We start from the raw sequence: 24,702 nt of genomic DNA, 5'->3' as shown, positions 1-24,702 counted from the left end.
TTATTAGTAGTAGGTCGTTTAAAATGTGTCACATGATTTGCGCAGATTGGCAGTTATCAGATCGAAAAAAATTGTTCTGATCTTAAATTAGATTTAATTTTCACATCTTTTAAAAATTTTATTTGAAATATAAAAAAAAAAGTTCAATTCAAACTAAACAAGAAACTATTTGGTTATGAACCAACCAATTTAAAAAGTATCTTTTATTACCTCTATTACTTAATTACTAATTCATATAATTCATAATCATTATCAAAAAATAAAATAAAATAAAATAAAATAATTAATTAAAATAAATGGATAATTTAACAAGATTAACAGGAGGAAGCAAAATATATGCAAAAAAACGGAAACATAGAATTGAACAAGTACCAGAAATTGTATTTGACGAAACAGCTAGACGGTAAAATTTTATATTACACTTTTTTTTTCTTAAAAATATATATATATATATTTATTTATTTTAACAATTAATTACTTTTTTTTTTTTATTTATAGAGATTTCTTAACCGGTTTTCATAAACGAAAGTTAGAAAGAAAGGCAAAAGCAAAAGAAAATGCTTTACAATTTTCTAAACAGGAAAAGGCAAAAGCAAGAAAAGCTGTACGTAAATTAATATATATTTATAATTGCTAAAATTTTTTGATCTATTTATCTAATTAATTTTAATATCTGATTTTTTTAGGCAAAAGAATCTCTAAAAGCGCAAGTAACTGAGAGATTAGCTAAACTTCAAGAAGCTATTAACAGTATGTAGTAAAATTGAATTTTTAAAAAATATCTATCTTAATACATGTTTAAAAAAATATTTAATCTTTTATATTTAAAAAGGAAGAAATGGAACAATAATTGAACAAACTGATGATAAAGAAAGTGAAAAGGAAGAAGAAGAAGAAACTAATGACAATGATGACGAAAAAAATAATCAAGAATCTAATGTTATACAAAAAGAATTTAGGTCTGATGATAATACAAAGACTACAGTTACAATAATAGAAGATCTTGATACCTCGAATATTTTCGAAAATGTTTCGAAAAAACCGAGAATTGAAGAAATAGTAAAATACATATATATTATTAAAAAAAAATGGTGGTTGTAAATATCTTGAATGAAAATTTAATTTTTTTTTTATTCTAGGATCATAATAAAGAAACTTCACCGGTTCTAGCCAAAAATTTAGAACAGAAATCTACAAGGTAAATTTAATATTCGTTATATTCTTTTTTGTTTTTAAACTAAGATTAGTGAATTTCTATACAAAGCATTAATATACTACCCAACCCAACATCCCCTAAATTTTATAATTATTTTAGTGTAAATAAGAACTCTAAAAAAGGGAGTAAGAAAAAATATCAACCAAGAAATAAAACGCGTCGCTCCAAAACAAAAAAAATTATTCGTTCAAAATCTAAACGAAATAAAAGGAATTAGAAGATTTAGAAAATTGTAATATTGCCAAATATTAAAGCGGCCATGTATTAGATAGATATTTCTATTTCTATTTATTATTATTGGTAAGTAAAAAGAATTACTTTTAGAATTTTTGAATATATTTTTATTTAATGATGAGAGTTTTTACGTATTCTGAATTATTATCATGCGGATTTAACGTAAAAACGATATATAGGGATTCCTCGTTTCTGATTACATATAAAAATTTCGTTTATTTTCTTTCTTATTTATAAATAATAACTAATCCATTTTTTTAAATATACTTATACAGATGTAGAGTGACCAAGTAAATAAATTAAGAAAACTTTACAACTAGCATAAATAATATCCTAACAAACTATATATGAATTTGAATAAAATAATAAAATAATAAAATAGTAATAATAATAAAGTATTCTAAAGGTTATTTACTAAGACCCTAGTTATTTACTAAAACCCTTTACTAAAAAAACCCTTTATTATATATACCCTTTATTTTTTTAAAGAAACGAAAAATAAAAAAAAAACACAGAACCGACATTTTTATTCTTCTCCTGTTGCATCATCATCACCTGCAGTCTCTTTTTCAATTGGTTCAATTGTAGCCCTTTCTTCCTGAATCTTATGCTTATAATAAGGATGAAATTCATTCCAAGGTAACAAAAAGCTGAAACGAGGATCATCTATATGCTTTTCACGAACTTTAGCTTCAAGTGATTGTCCATTCTTTGCAACGTATGCGGACATTTTGTCAATAATAACTTTGAGATCTGGAGGCGGCACTCTATCATTATAAAAACAATTTATAGTTTTAATAAAAATAAATAATTTATCTTTCAATAATATTCATATTACTCACACAACGGGGCCAAAAGGCTGAGGCGGTCGTGAAGGTCTGGAAGCTGTATTATGTGTTGAGCTGTTCGCATTCGATTTAAAAGTTTCTACTTTGGTTCCTTCTAATTTTATTTTTTTCTCATCTTCAGTAAAATCATCTGTTGACTTATTTCCTTCAGACCTACCATTAGCAGAGTCATTTTCGTTTTCACCATTTTCTTCATTGCTAGACGAATCCTCTCCATCATCATTTCCTCCATAAGCAAAGAGTCCAGTTTGTAGCAATAAACGTACATGTTTATAATATGGATATAATGGATCGTCTTTGTTTAAAAAAGAGAAGCTTGGATTGTTGGATTGCTTAGCTTGAATAATGATCTCCATTTGAGGATCCGTACTGGAATTAATAAATTTGGCAGTACGTTCAATGATCTCATCAATCCGATTATCAGAAGGCTGATATAAATGAAGTTCATACACAATAAGATTACTTAAAATAAATACTGGTCACATCCTGCAAAATATTTTCTTTACCGTGATCATTCCATTAGGTGCAGAAAATTTTGGTGCATAGTCGGGTTTTGTCACTAGTATAGTCTCTTCCTCTTCTATAAATATATTTATATCTATTAATATATGTCTTTACGTAATATAACTAAAAAATTCTAATTATACCATAAGGTAAGTTTTCATCCGAATAGTCATAACTATACAGCCTATCTTCTTCCTGCATTTTTTTACGTTTCCTTTTGTTTTCTGCAAATAATAAATTAATAAAGAATTACTAAATAAATCTTTATAATTAAATTAATTATATATTCATACCAATATAGCTGTCTCTCTCTTCTTCGGACATGCTATACAAATCTTCAAACTCTGAATCTAAATCAACCCATCTTTCTTCATCACAGAGTTTCTCTTGTTCAACATCTTCTGGCCTTCTTATCATTTTATAAGCAACTTTTTTGAATTGATCACGTTCATCAAGCAGGTTTCTTACATCGTATCTGTGAACAAACGCGTAATATATGCGTTTGAGGATAAAATCTTAAGATTAGCTAATAGTTTTTGATAACTATTTGACCTTTGATAGGCCAAAGAGATATATATATTATTTTTCCTTGGGTTTCCTCGTTGTTCGTATATACCATAAAAATATGCTATGAGAGAAACCGTCTCTAATTCCTCCGTTGATGTTTTGTGTTGGAAAAACACTTTTCTAATTTGTATACTTAATTAAATATACTTCGTTACATCAGCAGTAATTTATTTGAAGAGAAACTTATTTAATTAATACCTTTAACTCTAAAAATAGTTAGTTATAAAAAGTACAATAAACAACATAGATAGATATCGTAGTCGGCAAAAGAAGCCCAAATATGAGAAATTTTTAAGTTATAAAGGCAATAATGAAACCGACTCTCGTAATGATATGAAGAAAGCTCACCTGTCTAATAATATTTTATTCTCATTTTCCCCCCTCCAAGGTATTAATAGCTCCCCTTTATTAACTTTTTGAGACATTTCGTTATCACGAAAAGTTTTCGCTTCATAACCGAATACCAATAAGTCTGTATAATCTTGAGAGTTTGTTCGTTGTTTTTTACGCGGATGTTTATTTCTTCGTGACTTATTAAATTTGGTAGACGACGAAGACTCTGACCAATTATTTGAAGGTCTTTGTTCTGATTGAGAAGGTTCCGGTAAAAGCGTCTCACTGAAAAACATATTTGAAAGAGAAATGTTTAAACTAAAAACAAAAACAATCTCATTTCGATTCACTTATTTATATGATTATATCCATTATCAATGAAATAAATTAGCCACGAATTTTTTCACAATCATTGTTACTAATTCGGATAACATTTACCCAATAAAAAGCGTGTATTTTTTCTGAAAGGAAATTTCCGAAACCTTTGCGTGACAAATAATATATAAAACAAGTCTATAACTCTCCTTATTTGATTAAAACAGATATGTAAATCATTGATCCGCAATATGTCACGCGGTCACGCCATTATTTTAGCACTTTCGGAAATTTCAAATTTCCTTCAGATTATCATAAATATCGGCACGTGGCTGTAGAACGTCAAATGTTTAACATTAACTTTAATCGCATCACCCACATCGATCTAGAGTAATTTCTTTTATTTTTATTTGTTTTACATACAATAAAATTTTTTTCTGAGAAATTTTTTATAATTATTCTTTTTCAATGAAAGCCTTATTCTTTTTATGCCAAGATTCAATTGAATTATTAGGATATTCATCAAATAAATCAGCTTCCTCAGAGCTAGGAACATGAGCCCAATTAGCTTTATAATTCAACATGATACAATTGGGCCGTTTTGGTTCAGGAAGTGGAGTATCAATCGCTGAAGCGAATGGATAACACTACCATTTTTTTTTTAAAAAAAAAAAATTAAGAAAAATTTACAAAAAAACAATAATTGGAATGAAATTTTATTCACCCATTCAGACCATTCTAAATCATAACACCATAACATACATCCGCATTCACCGCAGAAATATCTCTTGTTTCCACTATTAAATTTATGCAAATAATATATTTTAAAAAATAGATTAATTGATTAAATTTTAGATATAAAAGATATCTTGCCATAATTCCTGTTGATTCTTAGGTAATGATTTATCCTTAATTGCTTGATAGAATCTAAAATGCAATTGTAAGAACGCCATTAGGGTCTTTTTGTTAAAAAAAAAAAATATTAATGATAAGTAAACTTACTTCGTATGTTCCATACCCTCAACTTTCAATGTATCATACTTTTTTATAAATTTATATAATAAAATTATTTTAGTAAATTTTTAAAATAAAGAAATAATGATGATAATCTCAATTCAACACGTGCCTGTCCCATTATATTAATAACGTATCCACCACCACCACCAATTTTACGACAAATTGAGCTATTTAAAATAAAAAATTTTTTTTTTTTCATTATTAAGAACGTAATAAAAAACATTTTTAAATATGAAACATAACAAACCAATAGCATCGCATAAAAGGTACTGGAGTGTGTGATTTGACCTATTTATTAATTAAATTGTTAGATTTTTTCCGCATCGCGTAGATTTTTGTATTTATTATATTACCGTAAACTTGACTTTTTCGCAATGACAAGATCCTTGAAGCTCCATTTCTGTAGTATCGTGAGAAAAGCTTGCCACATTTCTATATATTAAATTTGATTGTGTACCTTACAAGATCTGTGACGTATAGATTATCAATTTAAATTTTCTCCGTAACAAAAAAATCAATTAAATCGTTCTCACGCCAAGTTTATGCAGTATGGCTGATTTTAGCCCGTTCACATGACGCATATTTCGTGAAGTGTTACAAAGTATTGATCATTTATAAATACGCTCGATTTTCAATAATCATCATCAAACACACATTGAAAAATGGTAATTATTTACGTGTACATGTTAATCCTTACATCTTCAACATCTGATTGATCTTCATTTTTTATTTTTTTTTTTCCTCCTTTATATAGGGAGGAATTGGAGTCATAGATATTGGAAGTAACGGTATCAGATTTGGTTTAGTATCAAGTTTGACTCGACACTTACCAGTTGCTTACGAAGAACGTTCTCCAATATCATTATTCAAGGCACAACATACTAATTCAGAATCTGATGAACGTACAAACATTTCTGAAGAAGTTATTGTCGACGTTGAAAATACTTTGAATCGATTTAAGCAAATATCTCAAAGTTATCAAATCAATCTGTCTGATGTACATGTAACTGCTACAGAAGCGACCCGTACTGCGCCTAACTCTGATGACTTTATCGAAAGAATAAAAAAGTCTACAGGATGGGGAGTTGAAAAGTTAGAAAAAGAGATGGAAGCTAAAATATCTGGAATGGGTGTTGTTGCTACTTATTATGGTGTTGAAGGATTAGTAATGGATATGGGTGGAGGATCTGTTGAATTGAATTATGTGATTCACCGACCTCGTGAGGCAAAACAAGAAATTTCAATGTCAATGAAACCAATTAATCTTCCTTATGGAGCCGCGGCTTTAACAAGACGATTGGAAAAACTTGGTACTCCTAAGGAACGAGAAGGTTTATTCACAGAAATTGTAGAGAATTTGAAAGAAGACTTCAAAAAGTTAAACGCACCGGATAATCTTAAGGGAAAAGACGGTTCTTTTACTATTTATATGAATGGAGGTGGATTTAAATCTTTGGGATATCTAAGCATGTCAGAAACCGAATTTACAAACAAACACACAAATCAAAAATCTGGTTATCCTATTCCCATAATCAATGGTTATAGTACATCTGCAGAAGAACTTCTTAAAATTGCTAAAAGAATCGCTCCAAGTCATGATGCTAACGTTGCTGAACCTTCAGAAGTTAAGGATCCTTTCCCAAATGGCAATCCTTTCCGTGTTAGTAAAAGACGTGCAAAACTTCTTCCCGCAAGTGCTTTTCTTTTTGAAGCAATTATGGAAGTATTCAAAGCTCGATATGTTTATTTTTGTGAAGGTGGTGTTCGACATGGATATTGTTTCAATATTCTGCCAAAGTCAGAATGGTCTGTTGATCCTCTTGGATCTTTTATAAAATCTCATCCACTTCAACCTAAAAATTTGAAAGCAACGCACCACGAACAATTATTAAAAAATATTAAAAAAGCCATCCCACCTGTTGCTTACGAAATTCTTGATTCGGATATTACAATGTGTAATAAGCCGAAGAGACTTGAACGTCTTTTACCTAATTTAATTTATCTCGCATATTGGTCAATGCATTTTGGAAAAGAAGCTCGACCTATCACAGCATTTCAGTTATCACTTGCCGGGGGTCCACTTGCTAATGCGCCTGGCCTTACGCATACTGATAGAGCCATTATAGCTTGGTGTTTAATGTATCGGTATCATGAAGATGGAAGTGGTTCTAAAAGTGGTGGTGTTGAAAAAGATGTAAGCATGATGGCACCTATTATATTTGATAGCGTGAAAAAATTGATTCCGGGTGGAAAAGACGGAAGAAAAATTTGTGAAATTGTTGGAAAATTAATTGGGTTTGCTATATTGTGCTACCCAGTTAATGTTTTTGATAAATCGGGCATATTAAATATATTTAAATCTGATCCAAAAAATACGGAAGAACAACTGAATATATTTGAATCGAATGAAGAAGAAGATGATTTTGTCGAAGAATGTGTTATTGATGATAAAGTCACACCTATTAAGAAAACAAAGAAGAAACACACTATATTACTAACTTTATCGGATCAGCCTAAAATTAATTTTGTTAACAATTCAATCATTAAAGGGGCCAGCGAGAAATTAGAAAAAAAATATACATTGGGAGGAAAAGAAAAAGAAGGAAAAAAGCATGCAGCAAATACAACAGAAATTCATATTCAGATAAAACAAAAAATTTTAACTTGAAATCCAATCTTAGTTTCTATTACTAATTTGTATATAATTTTTTTTTTTTATGAATATATAAAATATTTATTTAATTCTTTTTATATTTCTTTCGATCTCTGTTTGCGTTACTTAGATCATTAAAATAAAATTTGAACCGCTTCTAACAGGTGTGGAATTGATTAAAGTTATCATTCCACGTATTATGAAGCGAATATTAAAAGAAAGCGAGATGTCCTTTTGTATCACACGCAGGCAGTATTTATTCAGAATTTTGAGTGATTCTGTTACCGACAAAGGGATACATACTTTTTTAAATAAATAAATTGACCCATGCTTAGTGGAAATTTTTATTTAAAAATATAATGTAAAAGATTATACGAATACAGTATTTATTAAATGAAAGCAATAAATTAAATAATTAAATGTAAAAATAATGCAAGAAAGAATATTAAATGTCCCAACTTTTAAACTACAAACGTATTATTACAAGAATAAACAATATGTTATACGTGTTCTGAAAAACATAATTTTGAATTAGAATTCATTCATTTTCTTCTGAACTTCTGCATTTTCTTTTGTTTTGTCAGCTTCATCTTTCTCTTCTGTACCTCTTGCGACTAAGTCATCATTTTTAATCAATTTACCAAGTTTCTGTTTAAAGATACCAACAGCTTTACTTATAGTAGCATTAATTCTATCTCTCTTAGTTATTCTAGGACCAGAATTTTGACTTTCAGGATGTACAGCGGTAGTTTTGCCTGGAGGGGTCATCTCTCCTTTAGCTCCCTCAGATTGTTTATGAACAGAACGATCAGCACCTTCAGCTTCAGGCTTATATGGTGAAGGAAGTGGTTGATTACCAAGAGGTTTAATACCTAAATCCACTCGTTCATCTTTGGGTTTTTGTTGTTCCTGTTTATCAGCTATTTGTTCTTTTCCTTTTTGTTCATTATAATCTCCATTAAAATCAAATGTTTTTTGGTCATCAGATTTTTGTGAAGTGTCTTTAAGTTCGCCAGATTCTTGATAAAATGGGTGAGGTGGGGAATCAGGTCCAATTCCTAACACTAAAAAAAGGAATTAAAGATAAAAAATTAATGTATAATTCTCATTATAAATTATTTCTTTGATATACTTACAAATAGTAGGGTTTATACCAATACCACCTAAAGCAGATGAGCCTTTATTTGTTGTTGCTTTTGTGAAATTATTATCATCAGTTGGCTCCACTGAAGAATTAGGCTCAAATTTAAGTGGGAAGGATTTTGCGATTTTTTCTTTATTTTCTAACTCTTTATTGTCTTTACTTTCTTTACTTTCTTTATTTTCTGAGACTTTATTTTCTGCCTTTTTCTCTACGTCATTTTCTGTGTTGGTTTTTACGACGTTTTTTGCCTTGTTTTCTATATCATCATCTGTCTTGTTTTCTATGTCGTTTTTTGCGGTCTTGTTTTCTACATCCTTATTTTCTGCGTTTACGACGTCTTTGTTTTCTGCCTTATCTACTGTGGTATCATTTTCTGCATTGTTTTCTATGTTGCTATTTTCCAAGTCTCCTAATGTATTCTCATGTTGTGGGGTGACTGGATAACCTAAAAAAGAGGATGTAAAAATGTAAGCTGATAATAAATAAAGGAAGTGTGACGCAGTTTGTTAAATATTTACATACCACCGGGAATGAATTCTTCAACTTGTGATGACATCTTTTTCTCGTTTTTGTATGTTTAAATTTTTTGTTGTTTAAATGTATTGATTTATTGTTTATGTTAAATTGTTGAATTTTTACATTTCGCGTTCCCTTTATAAATTTTTTTTCTCGAGCTAATTACTTTAAATTACCTCAGAATGATCACATAATATGAAATTCGTAGGATCGATCATATTTATTAAAACTAACTTAATTTAGAATTTATATTTAGTATTGACATCATAATGTAATTGCATCATATCATGTGGTTACAAAAAAAGTAAAAAAGTGAGCAAATAATTACATATTCGTATTCAGTTGAAGTATCATTAAAATTGACGTAATTTGTATAGAATGTACAGGCTGATACGATCGCATATTATATTTGTAAAAGTATAGTTAGTACGGTGTAATCATATCATACAATACAATATATGCAATTCTCATTATCGTCGCACCTGATTTTTCCTCTACTATTTTAGAACGTATTAGGTTAATATTGTTTGGGTAAATTTTATTGAATTTTTACCTATAGATCAAAAGCTGATAATTAAAGCTTTACAAGTCGAACTTTTATAACTACTTTATTTATAAAGAATTTTCATTACGTGCTACCTAGGACTAAGTCATCCTTTTAGAAAAAGATCAGCCAAGTTTTAGATGTGTGGGAACAATTGAGAAGATAATTACCATGTGAATAAAGATTTTTAAATCTAAATCAGGATGGATATTCTTGTGTAAAATTGCGTGTGCAGATATTTTAATATAAATGCAAAATTGTCTGTTAAACTCCCGTTGTTTTTGTTTTTAAAGAGTAAATTTGATAACATTTCTACATAAAAGTATGGTGCTTCCCGTTGTTTTAGCTGTTGGTGGTATTAGTGGTATGTTTTTATTTATTTATTTTTTTTTATAAAAAAAATCTTTACTGACAGTTTATTTTCTTATAAAAATCTTAGCGTTAGGAGTCTTTTCACTAGTAGGTATAGGATCCTTAATTTTAGGAACCTCAATCGTAGGAGCGGCAATCGTAGGAGTCATTACACTAGTAATAACAGGTATAGGCGCCTTAATTTTAGGAATCTCAATCGTAGGAACCATTTTAGGAGTCTCTTCAATAGTAATAACAACCTCAATTGTGGGTATCGCAATTATAGGAGTCATAATTTTAGGAACCTCGATCGTAGGAACCATTTCATCGATTTTCTTTGCCAGATGGTTATTTGAAAAGTTTATTGAACAAATTTATATTAAGAAATTAGGAATGCATTTACAAATGTATTGATATAATATTTATTAAACTATATTCAGTATAAAAAAATTTGTAAATCAAAATTTTTAATAAATTGATTAATCAAAGATGGATAAAAAGGATTTACGCTCGCTTTTCTTTAAATGTCATTATAATGAATTACGGTATGGTATATCTGATGTCTGATCCGATATAGTTTAAATACAAGTTTATCATTGTTAAAAACGCCACTTGTTATCTGTTATTATTTAAAACAAAAACAAAAGGGTTATAAGATACAAAATTAGAATGTAACTTCTAAATAAAGAAATGCACTAATATTTATATAAACCTAGTTTTTTGGATTTCATTTGAAATCAGCTTCTAATTCGAACAATAGATTTATTTTTTTTTACCAATAACCTATTGTTATTGTTGTTATTGTGTACAATATTTGTCTTGATTTGTTAGTTTCCCTATAAAAAGAGATGTTCGGAAATTGCAGCGAGGATGTCCTATAATACGTCCGGAAAAATGTCTAAAATGCCGGAAAATGTACCAAAATGTGAAAGATTTTGGACATTTCAATATCCAGACGACATATCCAGAATCCAGACATATCTGGAAAATGAGGACAATTTCAAGACAAATTCGGAAATCCCCTTTTCATATTGTAGAGTTTATTTCTCAATTCTTTTTTTTTTAAAAAAAAAAAGTTGTCAATTAGACGAATTTTTTTTATAGGACTCTTTCTTTTAATTTTTATTATAGGAACCTATCGGCATTTATTACTAAATAATAGAATGCGTTTTGAATGCGTTTTACTTAGTGATTCCGAATTACCGATTTATCCCATCGGTATTATGTATACACCGATGGATTTTTTTGTAAATTACTCCACCGGTATAAAAAAAGTACCGTATAACGGGGGCCACAGTACCCCGGGTATGATAAAGATTTCAGAAGTTTTGACCTTATACCTCCCACCATTGCGTGAGTTTTTATTATTAGTAGATACATGTATGTATAAAACTTATAATAATTGGGTATTTATCATGCATGCGTAATACCTGGGTATTATTGAATAATAAAATCGGTAGAAAATAGAGTTGGGTACTGTGCATAGGGCGGTATAAAAAAGTATAAAGTCCATCGGTGTTTACGTCGTACACAATGAGGGCTGGGTATCTAATATATACACCGGTGAATATTTCAATTATTCATTGATAGCCATTAATAATTAAAGCAATAAACCAACACTGTTTAAATTGTTAAATCAAACTAAAATTTACAGTAGATGCTTTTTTATTATTTTTGAGTATTATAATTTTTCAAACAATTTGAAACGCATCTTATATATTTTATATATAAAAATTAACTAATTTTATGTGTAGATTTTTTTAAACTATTATTTAAACTTTATTATGTCTTTTTTAAATATATATTCTTTAATTATTGCATTTATTTACATTTATTTATATCCTGTATTGTTTTCTAAATTTATTCTTTTTAGCATTTTTGCTTGCTCGGATTTTTATCTACCGGAAATAACGGTAAAAATATCAGTCGAAAACCGATATTCCATCCAATAAAAAAGAATATAATCGGATCAACGTTCTCCCTTTCACTTGATTAATAATACATATTATTTTTTTTAAAATAAAATTTATTAAGTTGTTCACGTGGAATACAATAATAAAATTACATACTATTTAAGGTCTAAACAATTTTGAAACACAACTTTCCCAAATATCGACACGAGATTGACATTGTGAGGACATAAATGCTATTGTGTTCCCGATATCTTTCCTCTTCGGTTTAAATCAACTTACATTGTAAATGTGCCTTATCTAAAGTAATCATTTTTAACATTGACTTTTAACTGCTTTAGAAATCATTCAAAATATCATGTAATCTTGAGAAATCTTTGAAATGAAAAATCGATCAATTTTTAATGGAGGAAAGCTTTCAAAAGGAAATAGTGCAAGATAATCTATTCTCAAAATAGGTTTTTTTCATATGAAGAATATATATAAAAAAGAACTTTCCGGGCTATGTAGCATAACTTTGATTCGTATCTTTAAAAATTTTAAGCACTTAACCTTTTACTTAAAGAATGTATTCGTCAAAATCGTCGATCCCAATTCTAAAGTAAAACTTTCTCATATCTTGATAAACTTCTGTTACGCGTTAATTTGATTGGCGCCACAAAATTAGAATAATTTACACAAATTCGGCAATTTTACTTATAAAAAGTATTAAAGAATGATGAAATCCTTACAAATTTTTTTAAAAAAAATTAAATAATTTTAAATCATTTTGTGAGAAAAAAAAAGTCGTCTTTTTTTTTTAATTTAATACAAAATCCTTAAAATATATATTATGAGAAAAAAATTTACATAATTTTTTTTTTAATAATTTGTAAACGCGTACCGGGTAAAATCGATCCGGAAGTATTACATACATTACCAATCAAAGTTTCTTTAAAATCCCTCTCACTTTTAAACAGTTTACACAAAATATTTAGTATTACTGGGTAGGATAAGCTCAGTTTAACCGAAAAATAATTTATAAGCAAGAGTAAAAGAAAAAGAAAGATCACCGTCTATAAAATCACTCTATTTTTTCTTTTCCCCCCGTTTTTCATAATTATTTTTTCATTACAAAAAAAAAAAATTATGGCTACGCATTCAAAGTCTGATGAACTTGAACCACTTTTATCACCAACTTCCCCAACTTCCCCAACTTCCCCAACTCCTCCAACTCTTAGAAAAAAAGAAACCCAAAAAGTATGGTATAAAACAGCTTCAGCTTATTGGCTATTACCATCATTTATGCTAATAGCTATAATAAATGGATTAGGCATAACCGTAAAAATACAATTTTATTTAAGGGCTGTATGTTATGATTATTATTCAAACAAAAGTCAATTCATTTCTACTTCTTTTTTACTTAACCCAATTAATGATTACCCTGATGAATGGTGTAATAATGCTGATGTGCAAGCCATGACTTCTCGATTTCTCTTGATTTTGGATTTATGTTCTGCTGTTCCAGGTAAATAATCAAATAATTTTAATTTTTTTCCAAAAATGGAAATAAATTAATTTTAACTAAATTTTTTTTTTTTTTACTTGTTTAGCGATATTTGTTCTTGCACCTCTTGGATTATTATCAGACATAAAAGGACGTAAAATATGTTTATTAATAGCAGTCGCAGGATCAATATTGACCACATTAAATATATTATTGGTCGGAAACTATATAGATACGTTTGGAATATACTTTTTATTAGTAGGTGCATTATTTGATGGAATTACTGGCGGATTATTATCATTAATCTCGGCAAGTTACGCATATGCGACTGATTGTACCTCTCCAACACAAAGGTATTTTTTTTTTATTTTTGTCATCACGTTATTTGCTGCGGCAAGAAAAATTTTAATCTTTCGTTTTTTATTGTCAATAGGAGTGTGATATTTGGATGGATGCAAGGAGCATTTTTTGCAGGATTTATAGGACCAACGATAGGAGGATGGATAATAGAATTAACAGATAATTTACTTTCAGTATTTTATGTAATGATCGCGGTATATATTATGACATTTTTTTATTTTCTTTTTATTTTACCTGAATCTTTAACAAAAGAAAAATTATCGGAAAATTTAAAACGTCAACAAGAATCAAATTCAACATTTGATAGGAATCAATTATTTAAATCATGGATAATTTATAGTATTATAAAACCTTTAACTATATTATTTGAAAAAAATAATAGAAATAATAATAATAATGATGATTTTTTTACAAAATATTCATTATTAATATTAGCTTCTATTAATACTTTATTAACAACTGCTATAATGGGTATACAGGCTATATTTTTATTATATGTAACTTTGGTATTTAAATGGTCATTAGTTGATCAAGGTTATTATTTTATTATACTTGGTGTTTCAAGAGTAATAGTTTTATTTATCTTATTCCCTTTATTAATATCAAATATCAAAAAGAATATTTTTTTAAATAATATAAAAAATAATGTTCAAATTAATATTGATAATAATAATGATGATGAACCAATTCCTATTGAGGATAATGAAGAAAAACATTTAAGAAAATATGAAGTTTGGATTCTTAGATTTGCATTATTTATTGATGTGCTTGCTTATGCCGGGTATGGTTTAGCAACTTCCAGTTCTATGTTCGTCGTAGGTAAGTAACTTTAAGATTTTTTTTTCTATACATTTTTTTTTATAGTTTTAAATTTCATCTTTCTAAATTTCTTTTTTTTCTTTATATAGCGTCAGTAATAGCTTCATTAGGTAGTGTTTCTGGTTCGGTAATAAAATCACTACAAACAAATTTAGTAGCTCCATCTCAAATAGGTCAATTATTAGGCGCATTATGTGTATTAGATTCAATCGGTCGTATAATTTCCCCTGTTGTATTTAATGCTTTATATTCTATATTGGTTGTAACTTCTCCTCATTTAATTTGGTATGGTGTAACTTTTCTAATAGCAGCTGCTTTTTTATTATCTTTCGGTATAGTTCCAAAGTACAACTAAGGATATTATTATATTTTTATTTATTATTTTTTTATTTTTTTCTGTAAAATATCTTATGAAAACGTATATACGTATGTTATACTCTTTAACTATGATATCAGTAAATTCCAGAATTTAAGTAGGATAAAAAATTTTCGCATTTACATTTTAATTGTAAATTATAAAGCAATGCATTTAAACATTAAGATATTTTATAGATATTGTTTTTATTTTATTACCTTTGTAGTATTCTAACAAATTTAAACTAAACCCATTTCACTTCCTTTCTTATTATACCTACATAAAATTTAAACCTCTTAAAAATGAAAAAAAACCTCTTATGCCTTTCCTTTTCAGAAAAAAAGCAAATGAAAAAAAAAGCTATTTACATTATATAAAAGAAATTTTATATGAATTAGCTAGAATAAACCTGAGGGGGATAAAAAAAAAAATAAAATTCAATGCTATAATGACATTTGACAAATTTTTGTTGTTTACGGTTGTTGAGATTGTTGGGGTTGTTGAGATTGTTGGGGTTGTTGGGGTGATGTTTGATTTGATGACTGAGGTGAAGAAACATAATGATTTATAAATGATGTTAATTGTTGTTGAGATTGAATTGGTTGCTGTTGTGTTGGTAATGATTCATAGGGATTTGAATAAGATGTAACTTGTTGAAAAGGTTGTTGCTGAGAAATTAAAGGATATTGAAAACCAACGTGTTGTTGGTTATTAATGTTATTATAAGGAGTGTATTGATTAGTGCCAACATATTGTTGCTGCTGTTGTAACAAAGCAGAATTCGCTTCAATTTGTTGTTTTTGAACCTATTTAAAAAAAAGATAATGAGTATGTTTATTATTATTCATTATGAAATTTATTAGTATTAAAATGTATCATAAATTTACGTACCAATAAAGCCAACAATTCATTAACGCGAATCGAGTTAGATTTTTGAATGTTATTATTATTATTCTTATCTGAAGTAATAGCTTGTGAAGTTTGAAGGTTTTGACCAGCACTAATCTCATTAACAATCGCATTTAAAAATGCGGGATTCACAACAGGATTAACACCTGGAGTAATTCCCAACGCATTATTATTATAAACCGTATTACCTAATACAGGATTCACTGTATTACAATTGATTGAAGGTGTAAACGTTGCGTGATTATGCATTTGTGATATTCCAACAAGTCCTGGAAACAACGGCCCATTTGACTGTGGAGCTTGAGTCTGAACTTGTATTTGAGCCTGTGCCTGTGCCTGTGCTTGTGCGGTAACTTGAGCTAATTGTGTAGCCGCGATCATAGAAATCATCTAACGTGTAGATGCAAAAATAAATATAATTTACATAATTTAAGATTCGCAAAAAAAAAAAATCTATTCTACAAACCTGTTGAACCTTATTAGCTTGTTCCAAACGTTCCGTTTCCGACTTAATTACACGATTAATAATTAAAAAATAAACGAATATAAAAATTATTATAAAAGGCTGGTTTAAATATTTTAAATATTTACCAATGGTCCAAAATCGATCATATTTTTGTTTTCGGCCTTCATGTGAGCGAATTGAGTTTGAGATATAACCCGTTGATTTGGTGGCGAAGAATTTTGTGAGGATTGTGGTGAAGGAAATGCCGCTAAAAAAACATTATGAATTAATTTCAAACTAATATTGTTTGAATATTTACTCAAATTTACCTCCATTATATCCATTTTCAGGCGAATATTCGTTAACATCTCGGGCTATTTCAATTAGAAGCAAAGCATTTCAACAACAAAAAAATTAGAAAATTAAAAATAATTCAATTTTTTATTTACCACATGGGTATCCATTTTCAGGGTAACATTGATTCATTTCACCAGCTAATAAATAATATATAAATATATACATGAATTTTTGATACTGATCACAAATTTATAATTTCACTACTTACTTAAAAGTTGTGGACTCAATCGATTAAGAAAATCTTCAACTTCAGTTGGTCTATTGATAAAATTTTCATCGGCATGTTCGTGAAACGGAATTCTTTCGAATTTATTAACATCTGTAGGGCGATTAATTGCCAATTCGTTTCCTCTTATTGAGAGACGATTTATTATATTTCCCGCTCTTTGTCTTGAGAATAAAAATTATGTAAATATAACTTTTTTTTGGCTTTGAAATAAATTAGTTATTAGGAAATACTTACTTCGCGGATACATCCCAAGCAAATTTACAATCAAAATATCCTCCATTATATTCTGCATTTAAAGTTGCATCATGAGCGCGTATACATGCTCGACTATCCCAGAATTCTACAAACCTTTGACTACATATTCGCATCAATTAATAATTATCCCAAATAGATATAAATAAATATATGTATAATAATAAAACATTTACTTTGGATGAGTACGATATTCTCTAACAATTTTGACTTCACCAAATTGAGAAAAATGACTTATTAATGCATCATTATCAAGTGGAACTTTTCCCTCTTTTAGTGTTATAAAAAGTGTACCCTAAAACGTTTATAGAACAGGAATTACTAAATTTTAAGTTCAAAAAAAAAAAATTTATAATTAATCTAGTAATTACCTGATTCTTATCCCTATCACAATAAATTAATTCTTCATTCTCTTTTGGTAATGAATAATGTACATCAATCTGAAAATTCGATCAGCGAAGGTTAATAAATGTGTTAAAATAGTGATTAAGTTAATATATTGATTTGATTTACCTTGCGACCTCCAAATTCATAGTTCTGCATCTCTACCTTTGCTTTCTCGGCAGCTCGAATATCATACTGACAAGTATAAGAAAATAAAATGATAATTGTAAAAATAAAATGATTGACGCGTCTCAAATAATATAATGATGGGAGAATCGAAATTAGATATCAAAAAAATGCTTTTTAAGTCTTAATCATGTAACTTATGTAAATTAAACGCGTCAAATTGATCAAGCTACATAAATTCTCGTTTACTCATTTTAGTAATTATCAATCAAAAAAGGAAAAGAAAAAGCAAAAGAAATTTAATAAAATAAAAGATAGTAGCAAATGCTGATGGCTTACAAAACTAAGAAATAACATTCCTCTCTTCTCAATTATATCAAAGATATCTCTTATCTCTCCATACTCTTCAAATTTCGACCGAACAAGTTCAGTTTTAGTACCATACTATATAATTTGAAACAAAAAGCAAAGAACATTATGTAAATCCCAATGAACAAATAGCGAGTAATTAGGATAAATTACGTATCATCTTGTTTAACCAGATGTTCAGAAATTAAATTTACGTTTTATCTTTTTTTTAATGATCATTTAGTTAATGACTATACCTGAATATTTCTAATGAACAAGGTTCGACAAGGACGTTCAAGCGCAAGACGCGCTTCAAGAAAAGCGGGATCATTTTTATTAATTTTAACATTAGTGTCTTGGCCACCATGTTCATTACCTAACAATAAATAATTAATGATAAAGATAAGAGAGAAAAAAAAATAATAATAGTTCAATTTAATTATTTACGAAGATATAATGAATTTGTAAAATAATTCTGCAAACTTAAAAAATTAAAATTAAAAAGGAATTATCTTTCTTTAAATAAAAAAAAATCTCATTTTATTAAATGAAATATAATACAAATATCAAGTATATCACAAATAAATTAACAATTCATACAATAAAAAAAAAAGGTTGAAGTTCAAAAAAACGCGCGAGATGAAATTAAATATGTGGCTGATAACATATTATTGGACCAATCGACTTATTCTTTGGCCTATAATATTTAAAAATTTGGATGAAAAAATTTAAAATAAAAATTTACCGTTTATAAGAAGGTCAAACATATTTGGAGCTGGAGGTGGCTCGAAAGTTTTAGTCTCGTCCCAAAAAGGACTTGGAGGTTGAAGACCGCGAAATTGTGGATTTCTATCAAAGGGTATATTTCCACTCGGAACTCTTAAACTTTTCCCGCGACCACGTCCTTTACATTTAATGACATTAACGTTACTAAGGGGTTTTCGTTCAGGGTAAGGATTATGACGTTCTTTGAGACGATCCATTAAGATAAATTTCTTATTAAGAAATAATCGTATATATAATCAAAGAAACAACTTTTTTTTTTTACAAAATATAATAATTGCTCGAGTTAAAGGAGGATTTTTTTTAAAGTTTCGTTATGAACTCCTTTTATAATAGTAATTATTTATGTACATTAACCTTCCACAAACTTACGCGACTGCTTGAAAGGTTAACGCGAATAATTACACAATTCATAAAGGAAATCCGTCACTCATACTTTGCACATAAGCACGAGTTTCATAAAGTGGCTTAGATAAAAGATAAGTAGTCTATATCAAGACTATCATAGAATGTCAAATTACTTAGAGAGGACTAATGGTATTCATTTTTGTTAGGGGTTGTTTCTATATTTAATCACGTCCCAACTTAACGTAACCCGTGATTGTAATCTGTCTTGATACATAATACAAATTTCGGAGAATTTTATTTATTGCTTTGTAATATTACTAGTCCTTTAACAAACAAATAAATAATAGGCTTTTCTAAAAAAAAAAATGAATGATTTCCATAAAAGATGCAATCTAATTATCACATGGGATTTACCGTTTTAAAGTGATGTTGAAAATAATTTTCTTGACGAGGAATCTCGAATGTAAAAAAAAAAGTAAATCAAATTATTATACATTGCATTTAAATAGAATTCACAACGAATCTCGAATGTAAAGTACGTTGCAATTGAATGCATTGTTCGACTTTATTATTAACTACTTTTTCATAATTTATTAATTGAGATAAAACTTTTAGTTAAATACACTTTTTTTCATTAGTTATTAAATAATCCTTAACTAAAATATAAAGGGTTAAGAGTTTGATGTGGAAATTAATGTAAAAAACTGTGTGTTAAATCAGTAAATATATAATATATTGACATGAATTTAATAATTCATAGATTAATAATTATTTTCTAACGAATAAAATATTTAAAATTAAATAAATAATTTTTAGAATTAAATTTTTTACATTACCTGAAATTATTTATATAATAATAAAATTGATCTGAAAATCAGATGTCAAATTAATATTTAACTGTTATAAAAATGGTTATAATAAAAAATTTGATTATTAATTCCCTAAAAAGTCTTTTATTTTTCCAAAATTTCATTCGCCTTCGACGACAAATAATTCTAATGCGGGGAAGCTTGATCATTTGAATTTGACGGAAGATCAGACGGCTGATCTTTAGGCCAAACTCCATCTCTTTGCCATCCACTTACCAATATCTTTATCTGTTAGGAAATCAATAAATAGATAAATACATAAATAGAAAATATATACGTCAAATGCGCATAATAACTATTTACAACATACCACATAAGGCAATGGAACTGGCTTTGCCAACTTTTTCTTTTCATGAATCAACGAATCGTATATTGAATGATAATTATTTGGTGTAATATTAGCTAATGCAGGGTTATCACGGTTGGACGAAGATTCTGGATTGCTATTGTTTCCTCTAATCCACAGTTCCCGTCTTTTATTCCATAGCTCTAATCCATATTCTCCACTTGAACCATTACTACTATCAACATCATTCTTCTCTGGAGCTATTGTTGAAGAAATATGAGAGTTATAAAAAGAACTTGACATTTGTTGCGTTGTGGTAAACGGTTGGTGTTCAATATGTTGTGAATTGTGTACACTATTATGATTAGTAATAGCGTTAGAAAGTCCGTTATTAAATTGAGGATTTGAATTTACATTAAAATCATTATTTTGAAAAGTGGAAATATCGTCCATTTCCTTTGTACGTGTAAGAGTAGTAAACGATTGTTCAGCCATTTATTACGTGTTATGGGCTTATATTAAGAATGCTTCTCCAAATATATATCTAACGGAAAATTGTTAATTGCTAGGTAATACAGGTAAATACAATGAATCCTAATTGGTCGATCTGGCATAAATTTAATAAATTTACGTAATGAAAAATGCTGTTTCTCCACAACTTGCTTTACAGATGATCGACATTAGATCTACGATATATAAAGCTTATGCTCGATGCATAGTTAAACGAACTTCCGCCATGATTTTGCAAAAATCAAGTGTTTTTAAAAACTTTTTTAATTTAACCTTAGCTACGCTTGCAAAAAATAAAAGTGCTCATGGTTCGATTCGACTATTAAGTTCTATTTCTGAAAATAAGTCGGAAACAGACAATAAGGATAAAAAGAGTTCAATATTTCAAGAAATACTTTATGGAAACCCACAAATCAAGGAAGAAGATAGTCAAGCTCATTCAAAGTTAATAGCGCGCGGAAAATATGTTCACGAAATACAAAGTATATATTTATCTTCAAAATAAAGATTTGCATAAAAATAAATTTAACCTAGCTCTGTCTTTTCTTATGGAATAGAACATAAAATAAAACCTGATTGCGTAGAAGATTATATTAAACTTATGTAAGTTAAAATCAGATCACTTATTTTTTAAACTTTAAATAATCACTTATTTATTGTTTAATATAAAGCTCCGAGCATTATCCTCGCATTGCCAATAATCCGAAAAATTCGGTCCATTTGTGCGGTAGTTGGCAAACAGAAATTGGGGACCTTGATAGTTTTTGTGAGTTTTGGTGATTTATTATTATTATTGAAGACTCTTTAATGAGTATAAATTAATATTTTATCGATCACAGTTCATATCTGGGAATATCAAGGATATACTGGCTATCATGAAACTCTCAACCAATTAAAGAATGATCAAGTTTGTGCTTTTGTTATTTATTATTTAATTATAAAAAATAATCGGAATGTATTTTAACTTTAATGTCTTACATTCCTAGTATTATCAAAATTTTGTTAAAAAATTGCGTCCCATGCTTCAAAATCGGAAAAGCCAAATTTGCCTGGAATTTGCCTTCTGGGCAACAAGTCCCCCAGCTGCTCTTGGAGGAATCTACGAATTAAGGTCTTACAGACTCAAGGTACGACTAATAGACTCCCTTATTTTATAAATTCTCTTATAAACTTGAAATATTCACACATTTATTATATACCAGCCCGGCAGATTATTGGAATGGGAAAATCACTGGTAATTAAAATCTAGACCGCTTCAAAGTCACGTGAATTAGTGTCTAATGTTGTTGCGTATTATTACAGGAAAAGAGGACTTGAGTGTCGTAAACAATTTTGTGAACCCGTCGGGGCATGGTTTTGTCAATTGGTGTGCTATTAAAATACTTTTTTTGTGAATGAACGCTGGTATGCTTTAATTAGTACTAACAACTATATTCAAATTTTTTAAATTTATTACGAACATATATACTGTACACCAACTAACTTAACTAATAGGGGGAATTAAATTTTGTACATCATATGTGGCAATATCCGTAAGTTTAACAAAGCAATACACGAATCTTTTCAAAGAATATTTATAAATATAATATCTATTTTTAGCGACCTTGAAAGTCGTAAGATAACTCGTGAACAAGCATGGAATGTAGACGGATGGGCCGACACTGTTTTTAAAACGGGTATTTAGATATATTAAATTGCTAAATTTAATGTTCTTGTATATTCATTGACTTATTTATCTTTTCTGACAGTGCGATTGGTCCGAAAAATGGAATCAAACGTTTTGGTTCCTCTTCCATTTAGTCCACTTAGATAACATGCGTTAATAATTTAGGATAATACTAGAGGATAATTAAATTTATTTATTTATTTATTTATATGAATATTATTATAATAATACGCTTTTATTTATTCTAGACCGAAAATTCCTTTTTCAATAAATAATTCTTTGATTCCTGCATTGTTAACTTAAGCATTATCCAAACCTTGACTCTCATCGTCTACAGTTGATACATCGCCATCATTTCCATCACTCAGAGTTCCACTTTTTCTCAATCCAATTTGTCTTGCTAATCCTTCTCTTCGTTTTCTTTCTCTTCTTTCTTCCTTATTTTCCCACGTTTTTCCAATCTCTTTAGTGCATTTTGTAATTCCATCTTCGCCACTTCCAATTCCAGTGAAGAGATGATCCTCCAATTTTTTATATAATTCCTTCATCCTCCTCGAATTTTCATCAAATTTCTGGTTACTCAACGTGACTAGTAAATACAAATAAGACAAATCTACAAAAAGATATAATTTATGATTTGTGGAATCCAAACGTGCGATAGGGGTATCTAATTTAAGAGAGCTTCGAATTACAACCATGTGTCTTTTTGCAGTTGTCAAAAGACCAGATTCACGATAACCAGTATCAATGGCCGAAGTGAGCAAATTCTTGGCAGCATCCAATGTTCTTGCTTCTACATGTAGGATCTGAATAAATAACAATTTACAAGTTAAATAAAAAAAAATATAACAAGTTAAACAATAAACTGATAGAAAATTAATTTACTAACCATAGGTTCAAATTTGAAATAAACGATTCTATTATCATCTTGTAACGCGTTATAAGGGTCACTATCTTGGTCTGTTAACAATATTACGTTATCACAATCGGCACCAAAAATATTTTTCAATAAGAATTCATTCAATTTTTCCTTGTTGTTCTCTTTTGGTAAATCAATGTGTGAATGAGTAACATATAACCATCTTCCACCACCTTTCATCGAATGTCTGACATCATTCTCATTTACTTCTAATTCATCTTCATCTTTAACATTATCAATTTCTTCATTAACGTCATTATGATAATTATTAGCATTTTCAGTTTTATTCTTATTAGAACTATTAAGGAATCTCTTTATTCCTTTACCAGCACAATAAATTGAAACTCTTCCAGAACAACTACTAGTTGTAACATAATCATCATGCCTATTTAATAATTCAATTAAAGGTATAATTGCTTCATCAACAGATCCTTTTGGAGATTTATCTATCCTAGAATTAGTATCTGAAGAATTTAAAGAGGATAGAATTTGTTGTTTTCGAGTGTGAAATCCAGGATGCGTTGAATGATATGTTGGAAGACGTCTTGTAGTCGTGGGTTGAAAACTATAAGAAGACATTATTTTTAATTATTGAATAACTTTCTCACAATAATATGTAATTCCTGAAAAAACTTTCTTATAGTTATTTGTAATTCTTAAAAAATTGTCCATAGAAAGTGAATTTGGTATTAATAATAAAAACACAAGTAATTCTTTATTCTTTTTTATAACCTAAATAATATTCACTAATCTCTTTAAACTAAAAAAATAAAAAATAAAAGAGGTAGAATAAAAAAGGTATAATTTGAGGGGGAAAAAAGAGAATTTGGGAATTTTTTAAAGTTATTTGTTCCAATGACAACGATTTTTTATTGTTTTGATTGGTAAAATTAATCTTATCAACTGTGTAAATCATGTTTTAATGGCGTGTGAACTCATTTTACGTGAAAGTAAAAAAAAAAAACTTGAAATAGTCGTTATTATTTCTCAATGTGAGACTTGTGAGACTTGTGAGACTTGTGAGACCTTACCAAAGAACAGAGGTTGCCAAATTTATTATCATTATGGATTAAACTTTTGTTGCCCATCATCAGATAAA

The 24,702-nt window shown here is 28.5% G+C and overlaps 11 protein-coding genes across 12 annotated transcripts; 5 read left to right on the top strand and 6 right to left on the bottom strand.

The window, feature by feature from the left end:
* The first annotated feature begins 85 nt into the window (after positions 1-85).
* Positions 86-1,885, top strand: OCT59_029770 (uncharacterized protein). 2 transcript variants are annotated; one of them, XM_025326284.2, is made up of 7 exons: positions 86-403; positions 499-604; positions 687-750; positions 833-1,059; positions 1,140-1,198; positions 1,316-1,516; positions 1,726-1,885. In XM_025326284.2, the coding sequence occupies exons 1-6, from the start codon at positions 297-299 to the stop codon at positions 1,431-1,433; spliced, it is 681 nt and encodes a 226-aa protein (XP_025176860.1). In that variant the 5' UTR covers positions 86-296; the 3' UTR covers positions 1,434-1,516; positions 1,726-1,885. The 2 variants fall into 2 exon arrangements, with proteins under 2 accessions (XP_025176860.1, XP_065994866.1); XM_066146176.1 differs by having other exon boundaries at positions 501-604; positions 1,726-1,784.
* OCT59_029769 (uncharacterized protein) lies at positions 1,647-4,081 on the bottom strand. Its single transcript, XM_025318146.2, has 6 exons — positions 3,718-4,081; positions 3,096-3,277; positions 2,946-3,026; positions 2,805-2,878; positions 2,293-2,726; positions 1,647-2,217 (listed from the first exon to the last, which is right to left on the bottom strand). The coding sequence occupies exons 1-6, from the start codon at positions 3,996-3,998 to the stop codon at positions 1,977-1,979; spliced, it is 1,293 nt and encodes a 430-aa protein (XP_025176861.1). The 5' UTR covers positions 3,999-4,081; the 3' UTR covers positions 1,647-1,976.
* Positions 4,082-4,361: 280 nt separating this feature from the next.
* On the bottom strand, positions 4,362-5,469 carry OCT59_029768 (uncharacterized protein). The gene is made up of 7 exons (XM_025318147.2): positions 5,388-5,469; positions 5,282-5,322; positions 5,144-5,201; positions 5,020-5,057; positions 4,891-4,944; positions 4,742-4,814; positions 4,362-4,664 (listed from the first exon to the last, which is right to left on the bottom strand). The coding sequence occupies exons 1-7, from the start codon at positions 5,430-5,432 to the stop codon at positions 4,473-4,475; spliced, it is 501 nt and encodes a 166-aa protein (XP_025176862.1). The 5' UTR covers positions 5,433-5,469; the 3' UTR covers positions 4,362-4,472.
* Positions 5,470-5,684: 215 nt separating this feature from the next.
* OCT59_029767 (uncharacterized protein) lies at positions 5,685-8,037 on the top strand. Its single transcript, XM_025318148.2, has 2 exons — positions 5,685-5,699; positions 5,789-8,037. The coding sequence occupies exons 1-2, from the start codon at positions 5,697-5,699 to the stop codon at positions 7,700-7,702; spliced, it is 1,917 nt and encodes a 638-aa protein (XP_025176863.2). The 5' UTR covers positions 5,685-5,696; the 3' UTR covers positions 7,703-8,037.
* On the bottom strand, positions 7,995-9,526 carry OCT59_029766 (uncharacterized protein). The gene is made up of 3 exons (XM_066146149.1): positions 9,354-9,526; positions 8,824-9,276; positions 7,995-8,751 (listed from the first exon to the last, which is right to left on the bottom strand). The coding sequence occupies exons 1-3, from the start codon at positions 9,385-9,387 to the stop codon at positions 8,219-8,221; spliced, it is 1,020 nt and encodes a 339-aa protein (XP_065994865.1). The 5' UTR covers positions 9,388-9,526; the 3' UTR covers positions 7,995-8,218.
* Positions 9,527-10,180: 654 nt separating this feature from the next.
* On the top strand, positions 10,181-10,737 carry OCT59_029765 (uncharacterized protein). Its single transcript, XM_066146142.1, has 3 exons — positions 10,181-10,255; positions 10,331-10,429; positions 10,529-10,737. The coding sequence occupies exons 1-3, from the start codon at positions 10,216-10,218 to the stop codon at positions 10,654-10,656; spliced, it is 267 nt and encodes an 88-aa protein (XP_065994864.1). The 5' UTR covers positions 10,181-10,215; the 3' UTR covers positions 10,657-10,737.
* A 2,543-nt stretch (positions 10,738-13,280) lies between these two features.
* OCT59_029764 (uncharacterized protein) lies at positions 13,281-15,634 on the top strand (the record flags this gene model as incomplete). The annotated part of the gene is made up of 4 exons (XM_025309340.2): positions 13,281-13,659; positions 13,745-13,991; positions 14,072-14,817; positions 14,907-15,634. The coding sequence occupies 4 exons, from the start codon at positions 13,281-13,283 to the stop codon at positions 15,170-15,172; spliced, it is 1,638 nt and encodes a 545-aa protein (XP_025176866.1). The 3' UTR covers positions 15,173-15,634.
* Positions 15,347-19,205, bottom strand: OCT59_029763 (uncharacterized protein; the record flags this gene model as incomplete). Its single annotated transcript, XM_066146127.1, has 14 exons — positions 15,347-15,978; positions 16,064-16,471; positions 16,548-16,589; positions 16,673-16,794; positions 16,856-16,900; positions 16,976-17,020; positions 17,092-17,273; positions 17,347-17,466; positions 17,541-17,659; positions 17,736-17,804; positions 17,878-17,943; positions 18,214-18,318; positions 18,480-18,598; positions 18,968-19,205. 14 exons carry the CDS (start codon positions 19,203-19,205, stop codon positions 15,646-15,648), a joined length of 2,013 nt encoding a protein of 670 aa, XP_065994863.1. The 3' UTR covers positions 15,347-15,645.
* Positions 19,206-19,631: 426 nt separating this feature from the next.
* On the bottom strand, positions 19,632-21,042 carry OCT59_029762 (uncharacterized protein). Its single transcript, XM_025318152.2, has 2 exons — positions 20,533-21,042; positions 19,632-20,450 (listed from the first exon to the last, which is right to left on the bottom strand). Exons 1-2 carry the CDS (start codon positions 21,001-21,003, stop codon positions 20,349-20,351), a joined length of 573 nt encoding a protein of 190 aa, XP_025176868.1. The 5' UTR covers positions 21,004-21,042; the 3' UTR covers positions 19,632-20,348.
* A 100-nt stretch (positions 21,043-21,142) lies between these two features.
* On the top strand, positions 21,143-22,993 carry OCT59_029761 (uncharacterized protein; the record flags this gene model as incomplete). The annotated part of the gene is made up of 10 exons (XM_025318153.2): positions 21,143-21,500; positions 21,576-21,621; positions 21,690-21,784; positions 21,858-21,925; positions 22,005-22,145; positions 22,221-22,252; positions 22,321-22,384; positions 22,513-22,550; positions 22,618-22,694; positions 22,767-22,993. 10 exons carry the CDS (start codon positions 21,143-21,145, stop codon positions 22,829-22,831), a joined length of 984 nt encoding a protein of 327 aa, XP_025176869.2. The 3' UTR covers positions 22,832-22,993.
* On the bottom strand, positions 22,848-24,652 carry OCT59_029760 (uncharacterized protein). The gene is made up of 2 exons (XM_066146113.1): positions 23,574-24,652; positions 22,848-23,490 (listed from the first exon to the last, which is right to left on the bottom strand). The coding sequence occupies exons 1-2, from the start codon at positions 24,180-24,182 to the stop codon at positions 22,984-22,986; spliced, it is 1,116 nt and encodes a 371-aa protein (XP_065994862.1). The 5' UTR covers positions 24,183-24,652; the 3' UTR covers positions 22,848-22,983.
* Between the last annotated feature and the right edge of the window lie 50 nt (positions 24,653-24,702).

The sequence above is a fragment of the Rhizophagus irregularis genome, chromosome 9, assembly GCF_026210795.1.
Source record: "Rhizophagus irregularis chromosome 9, complete sequence".
NCBI classification, from domain to species: Eukaryota; Fungi; Glomeromycota; class Glomeromycetes; order Glomerales; family Glomeraceae; genus Rhizophagus; species Rhizophagus irregularis.
Note: the sequence above shows the minus strand (reverse complement) of the source record. Positions and strands in the feature narration are given on the sequence as shown.

Excerpts from the sequence above, each read along its gene's own strand:
- OCT59_029768 (XM_025318147.2), bottom strand. The coding sequence starts at position 5,432 with ATGGAGCTTCAAGGATCTTGTCATTGCGAAAAAGTCAAGTTTACG. Across the intron at positions 5,323-5,387 it reads GCGAAAAAGTCAAGTTTACG|GTCAAATCACACACTCCAGT; the intron begins GTAATATAATAA and ends ATTAATAAATAG. Across the intron at positions 4,665-4,741 it reads ATTTAGAATGGTCTGAATGG|TGTTATCCATTCGCTTCAGC; the intron begins GTGAATAAAATT and ends AAAAAATGGTAG.
- OCT59_029769 (XM_025318146.2), bottom strand. The coding sequence starts at position 3,998 with ATGTTTTTCAGTGAGACGCTTTTACCGGAACCTTCTCAATCAGAACAA. Across the intron at positions 3,027-3,095 it reads AGAGAGAGACAGCTATATTG|AAAACAAAAGGAAACGTAAA; the intron begins GTATGAATATAT and ends TATTATTTGCAG. Across the intron at positions 2,879-2,945 it reads GGATGAAAACTTACCTTATG|AAGAGGAAGAGACTATACTA; the intron begins GTATAATTAGAA and ends ATATATTTATAG.
- OCT59_029765 (XM_066146142.1), top strand. The coding sequence starts at position 10,216 with ATGGTGCTTCCCGTTGTTTTAGCTGTTGGTGGTATTAGTG. Across the intron at positions 10,256-10,330 it reads AGCTGTTGGTGGTATTAGTG|CGTTAGGAGTCTTTTCACTA; the intron begins GTATGTTTTTAT and ends TAAAAATCTTAG. Across the intron at positions 10,430-10,528 it reads CATTACACTAGTAATAACAG|GAGTCATAATTTTAGGAACC; the intron begins GTATAGGCGCCT and ends TCGCAATTATAG.
- OCT59_029762 (XM_025318152.2), bottom strand. The coding sequence starts at position 21,003 with ATGGCTGAACAATCGTTTACTACTCTTACACGTACAAAGGAAATGGAC. Across the intron at positions 20,451-20,532 it reads CAGTTCCATTGCCTTATGTG|ATAAAGATATTGGTAAGTGG; the intron begins GTATGTTGTAAA and ends ATTTCCTAACAG.
- OCT59_029766 (XM_066146149.1), bottom strand. The coding sequence starts at position 9,387 with ATGTCATCACAAGTTGAAGAATTCATTCCCGGTG. Across the intron at positions 9,277-9,353 it reads TGAAGAATTCATTCCCGGTG|GTTATCCAGTCACCCCACAA; the intron begins GTATGTAAATAT and ends CCTCTTTTTTAG. Across the intron at positions 8,752-8,823 it reads TGGTATAAACCCTACTATTT|TGTTAGGAATTGGACCTGAT; the intron begins GTAAGTATATCA and ends TCCTTTTTTTAG.
- OCT59_029770 (XM_025326284.2), top strand. The coding sequence starts at position 297 with ATGGATAATTTAACAAGATTAACAGGAGGAAGCAAAATATATGCAAAA. Across the intron at positions 1,060-1,139 it reads AACCGAGAATTGAAGAAATA|GATCATAATAAAGAAACTTC; the intron begins GTAAAATACATA and ends TTTTTATTCTAG. Across the intron at positions 1,199-1,315 it reads TTAGAACAGAAATCTACAAG|TGTAAATAAGAACTCTAAAA; the intron begins GTAAATTTAATA and ends TAATTATTTTAG.
- OCT59_029760 (XM_066146113.1), bottom strand. The coding sequence starts at position 24,182 with ATGTCTTCTTATAGTTTTCAACCCACGACTACAAGACGTCTTCCAACA. Across the intron at positions 23,491-23,573 it reads ATTTCAAATTTGAACCTATG|ATCCTACATGTAGAAGCAAG; the intron begins GTTAGTAAATTA and ends TTATTTATTCAG.